This window comes from Spinacia oleracea, chromosome 1 (assembly GCF_020520425.1).
Source record: "Spinacia oleracea cultivar Varoflay chromosome 1, BTI_SOV_V1, whole genome shotgun sequence".
Lineage (NCBI taxonomy): Eukaryota > Viridiplantae > Streptophyta > Magnoliopsida > Caryophyllales > Amaranthaceae > Spinacia > Spinacia oleracea.
This window is the reverse complement of record NC_079487.1, coordinates 112,097,487-112,103,206: the sequence shown is the minus strand read 5'-3', so window position 1 is coordinate 112,103,206 and position 5,720 is coordinate 112,097,487. Positions and strand designations below refer to the sequence as shown.

Genomic DNA, 5,720 nt, shown 5'->3' with positions numbered 1-5,720 from the left:
ATGGAGTACTCCGTAGATAGAGTATTTTTCTAGTTAGGTAAGTAGGTAGATAAAATAGTGTAAGTTAAATTAATTACGGGTACTACCCGTAAATTAGTTTTATTTTATTACGGATACTTACCAAAAATAAAGGTAAATTGATTTAATAAAAAAAGGGGAAAAAAAGAATGCTTTAAAGAAAGTGAGTCCCACCTTCCACTAAATAAGTAGAAAAAGGCAATAACACCCCTCTTACCACAAAAATAATTTCCTCAAAGAAAAAGCCTCTAAACCTCGTTTTCTCTCTTTTATCATAGCGGGGGGCTAAAAGGAGTTTTCATTTTTAGCTCCCCAATTATCATTCTTTCTTCTCCATTTCCAAATATGTAAATAATTTCCAATATATTTTTAATTTTTTTTTATAATTTAAACTTCATAAGTTGAGGGGTAATTAAGAGATAAAAAGAGAGATCCTTTGGGATTGGAAAATGGGGTATAAAAAGGTGGCCATCCCCAAACAATCGGATGAAGAAGAAACTACAACAGCTCTCTTATTTTCCCAAGACCATCAAAATATCAACAATAATAGGAGTAGTTATACCACTATAACTCAACAAAACCCTCTTTCTCCTTCGTCGTCTTCTCAAGGCGCTAATTCTTCTTCTTCTTCTTCTTCGAGCTCATTAATGACGTCTTATGACCCAGAAAATGGTTCTCATCCACCTACAAATGGTAGCGCCTCCGTTAATATCGATAATTCTAATCACCACCAACAACAACAACAACAAACAGTTGTTATTCCCGAAACTGCCCATCAGATTAGCACTGGTATTTTTTTAATTTAATTTTCTCTCTCTTCTATTATTGTTTTATTAATTAATTGTTTGTTGAGCGTTAAAATGTCATTGTTTTCGTGTAAGTTGTTGTGATATTTATTGGTTTCGTTTGGGGTGGTGAGTTTTTCGTTATTTTTGGAGTTCTTTTTATTGCGTTTCATGTGGTGCAATTTTCATTTTATACTCCAACGTACAAACTGTTTTTTTTTTATCTGTCAAACATTAAGAATTAAGCAGAATACAGTCTTTGGTACACCCTGCACGGTTTATCTCTACCATAGCCCCGGTATAAAATGGACACTCGCTTCACACGATTGGAATTTCCAAGTTATTTATGAATTATGAGTGATTAACTTATAACCAGATTTTTTTTTGGTGGTTATTGAGTGAAAAATAACACGAGAATTATAGTTTGATGTGACGGATCAACGGGTAAAAGTATTGTCTTTAGAATTGGATTGATAAAATAATCCAGGTTCGGTTTATTTTTTTATTTGGTGTGAATAAGCGGCAAATGATATGGCCGATTTGAATATTAGACCTGTCATTCGTACACAGATCATCATTCTTAATCACTGGACTGAAACATCATCGGTGAGGTTCGGTCTAATAAAATTTTCGCTTTTTTTTTTCCTGAGAAAAGGAAAAATTAGTACACTTTCTGCATTTTTAATCACAAAATCAATCCGGTTCACTACTGTTATTTATTTTCTCGTGCGTTTTCCTGCTAATATTTATTTAATTTGGTTGGTAACATGTTTCATGTTGTTCTGTGGGGTGCAAAAATGCATTCCTAAACTCCATAAGGAATTAAGGATACATTGGTAATTTTGATCCTATGATTTTTTAGTCTAAGATTTGACCCTTTATTTGTTTAGCACCTTTAATGTCTTATTAAATTTTAAACCTTTTTGTTCAGCAAATTTTTATTTTCAATTTCTTTGAATTTTACATAATTTAACTGTACATAACTGATAAATCTTGTTTATCTTTTGGGTGGGTTTGGGATAGATTCATGGCTGCAATGTGGGTTTGTTCTGACGACTGGGATAAACAGTGCATATGTACTGGGATATTCTGGTGCCATCATGGTCCCACTTGGATGGATTCCTGCAGTACTTGGTTTACTTGCTGCTACTGGAATTTCTCTCTATGCTAATTCCCTTGTTGCCAAACTTCATGAATATGGTGGCAAAAGGCATATCAGATACAGGGATCTTGCTGGATTTATTTATGGTATGAGCTAAGTTATGATCAACTCATGTCAACCTCTGTCCGCGTTTAGTTGTCACATTATACTGTCAACGTGACAATTTAATCTGGCCGGAGGATCAATTATTTGTGATTTTTATCTAATGGCATTAGAATAAAATTTGTAGGTCCAAAAGCATATTCACTTACATGGGCTTTGCAATATATCAATCTTTTCATGATCAACACTGGATTTATTATCTTGGCTGGTTCTTCTATCAAGGTAATCTTGAATTTAATCTGAATCAAGAAACTTTTGCTCAAAATTCAGTTTACCACTTTAATAGATATTGACTCTGCTTATCTTATATGCTGTAGGCTACATATGTTCTGTTCAGGGATGATGATGTACTGAAACTTCCATATTGCATAATCATTTCGGGGTTTGTATGTGCACTTTTTGCCATAGGGATTCCTCATTTGTCTGCTTTGAGAATTTGGCTTGGAGTTTCAACGTTCTTCGGTCTGATTTACATAATTATAGCTATTGCTCTTTCACTTAAAGATGGTAATGCCTAACTCCATTTCCAGTCTTTTACCATTCATTACAGAACAGTTGAATCTTTATTCCCAATGTATGGTGTTCACTGATTAAGTCCATGTTAAAAAGTATTATCTAATCTGTTGTACTCACTAATCATTCATCAGCAGTAATTTTTCGAGATTTAATGAGGAAATCTGTGAACATGTGAATTTTGTACTACTTATATCTCAATCTGTGTACTTGACCTATTAAAAGGTTATAGATCAGCATAAATGATACTCCGTACTATCTGCATGAATCCTGAAGCTCATTTTGTATAAGTGACATGTTTATTTTGATATTCTTCTTAAAGTTGCAGGATTGGTTGCTGAAACCTTCCCGGTGGTAAGATTTATTTAGTTTCGTTTTTATTTGTCTTACTGTTGCCTTATTTTGCTGCTTTTAACTCATCTTGCATCTATGGAAAAGCTAAGCCTAGGTCATACAATATCAAAATACTTGTTTTAATGTTTGAAACTGTACTGTAAGGTTTTTTTGCAAAACATAAACAAAACTATATTTTTAGAGTACATTGAACTTTAAGTTTAATATGCATTAAATTTTGTTGGCTTTGCCACTGATTGAAAATACAATACTTGCAATTATGAACACTTATCCCCCTTTGCATATAATCCTTGACCGTTAATTTCGAACCTACATGTATCCGGTTTCCCCAATATGTTTCCGCCCTGTTCAGTCTGTTGTTGCTCTGTTCAAAATTTAATCTGAAAGTCATCTCAAGACCTCCTCTAATTTCAAGGGCTTTGTTCTGGTGCTCTTAGACGAGCACAAACCACTCATATCTTGTAGCAATTTTCTGTGTTATACTACGGCTGTGATAACCTAAAATCGTGTAATATGATGATGACTACAGGAATCAATTCTCCGCCTAGAGACTACACTGTACCAAGTGAAAGAGGCAAAATCTTTACAACTATTGGAGCAGCTGCCAATTTGGTTTTTGCATTTAACACAGGAATGCTTCCTGAGATTCAGGTGTCCGATTTCTTCTTCTACTTCTTTAATCCAATACGATATATGATGATTTATATTTTCTCAAGCCACCACAGTATTTTACTTACAAACTACTTGGGACTCAATTCTTAATTCTTACATGAACTGAATTTTGTAAACAGGCAACAGTGAGGAAGCCTGTGGTTGGGAACATGATGAAGGCCTTGTACTTTCAGTTTACAGTTGGAGTTGTACCCATGTATGCTATTGTTTTTATCGGTTATTGGGCATACGGGAATAAGACATCATCCTATTTGCTGACCAATGTCCATGGTCCCGTTTGGTTGAAGGCTTTGGCTAATATCTCCACTTTCCTTCAAACTGTCATCGCTTTGCATGTATGTTTATTTCTCTTCGACCTTTGATTTATTTCCAATTACCGCGAGAAAAGCATATACTAATTTGTATTTTTGGGTTCTTAATTATCAGATATTTGCAAGTCCAATGTATGAATACCTAGATACAAGGTTTGGGATCACAGGAAGTGCATTAAACCCAAAAAACTTGGGATTTCGAGTACTTATAAGGGGAGGTTACCTAGCACTAAACACATTCGTATCAGCTCTCCTGCCTTTCCTAGGGGATTTCATGAGTCTAACGGGAGCCATCAGTACTTTCCCGCTCACCTTCATCCTAGCAAACCACATGTACTACAGAGCGAAGAAGAACAAGCTCAGCACTGCAATGAAAATATGGCTCTGGATTAACATTGTTTTCTTCTCCTGTATGGCTATTGCTTCATTCATTGCTGCTTTGAGACTAATTGCTACTGACTCCAAAGAATACCATGTCTTTGCCGATGTATGAAGGATTACATATTAATTATATTTATACATATATTTAAGCCCTTTAAATTAGTCAATTAGGTTTGAGTAATATGCAACTACTAGTTTTTTTACCTTAACTTTAGTGTACACATCCTAGTACTTGGGTTTTTCCTATGATTCTTCATAGTGGTAAAAATGTACTGCTTTGTATTGGAGAGAAGGATGAAAAAATGAAATAATAAAAATAGGGGGAAGAATATTAATTTTCCCCCATTTGCTTTCTCTTTTGTTTTTTTTACCAAAGTTCATAAATTTTTATACTTTATTTTCTGTCCTTTTTCATCCTTTTTTATACTGAGGTCATACTCCTTTCCATAGTGCATTTGTTCAATAATTAGGCTCCTGAAAAGGAAAAAAGACATTTATTTTTCTGAATACAAAAATCTAGTGGTCTGACCACAGTGAAATGCAACAAACAAAAAGAACACTCTAAGGAAGCTGCTATATGTACCCCAGGGTACTAAATACTCCCTCTGTCCCTTAATACTCGCACCGTTTTGACTTTTTGCACTATCACTTTGACCCTATTTTATTGCTAGTATATAAAAAACATGTTAGTATATAATATAGTGTTGGCTTTATCTTAATATATATTTTCAAAATATTAAAAATTTTATTAGTTTTTATAATATATAGTTAAAGATATTGGTGGTCAAAGTTGTGCATCGGCATGTGTGTCCAGTCAAAACGGTGCGAGTAACGTATCTTTAGCTCTCATTTGTTGTTTTCACATAAGCAACCCCATATGAGATTAAAATTTAAATCTAAAATCTAAAATATTATTTAAAATTGAAATTTTAGACCAATCACAGCCAAGGTTTCATCCTAAGGATACATGTAGCCTTTTCGATACTTTTAAGGAGTATTCCTGTACTGTACGTAAAAGACCGTCCCTATTTTTCTTTTTGGTTTGTGTCTAAGCTCCATTAGTGTAAAACTTTTTTATAGAAAAATATTTTTCGTATTCAATCATTTTAATTATTTTGTGTTTTATAAGCTGATAATATGATACACTTTGATCAGCACGAGGTCTAGCTTAAAAAGTAAGACAATTACCTGTAAAACTTATCACCTGTTACTTGACTTGTTTAAAATTAATAGGTACTAAAATTTGACTTATTCAGATATAAAAGTATGATTTTTATTAAACGACCTAAAGGTTAACTTACTCTCATCAAATATTCCAAAGTAGTTTGAAATTATTTTTCCTTGAAAAATACTTTCAATGGAAATCATTTTTCTCTGAAAACTTTTTACACCAAATCATACGGAGCATACGAAGCCTAAGAG

The 5,720-nt window shown here is 33.5% G+C and overlaps 1 protein-coding gene across 1 annotated transcript; it reads left to right on the top strand.

Annotated features, from left to right (window-relative positions):
* Positions 1 to 243: 243 nt before the first annotated feature.
* LOC110785516 (proline transporter 3) lies at positions 244 to 4,652 on the top strand. Its single transcript, XM_021989972.2, has 7 exons — positions 244 to 807; positions 1,827 to 2,051; positions 2,195 to 2,289; positions 2,385 to 2,574; positions 3,464 to 3,585; positions 3,726 to 3,941; positions 4,033 to 4,652. Exons 1-7 carry the CDS (start codon positions 468 to 470, stop codon positions 4,408 to 4,410), a joined length of 1,566 nt encoding a protein of 521 aa, XP_021845664.2. The 5' UTR covers positions 244 to 467; the 3' UTR covers positions 4,411 to 4,652.
* Positions 4,653 to 5,720: the final 1,068 nt, after the last annotated feature.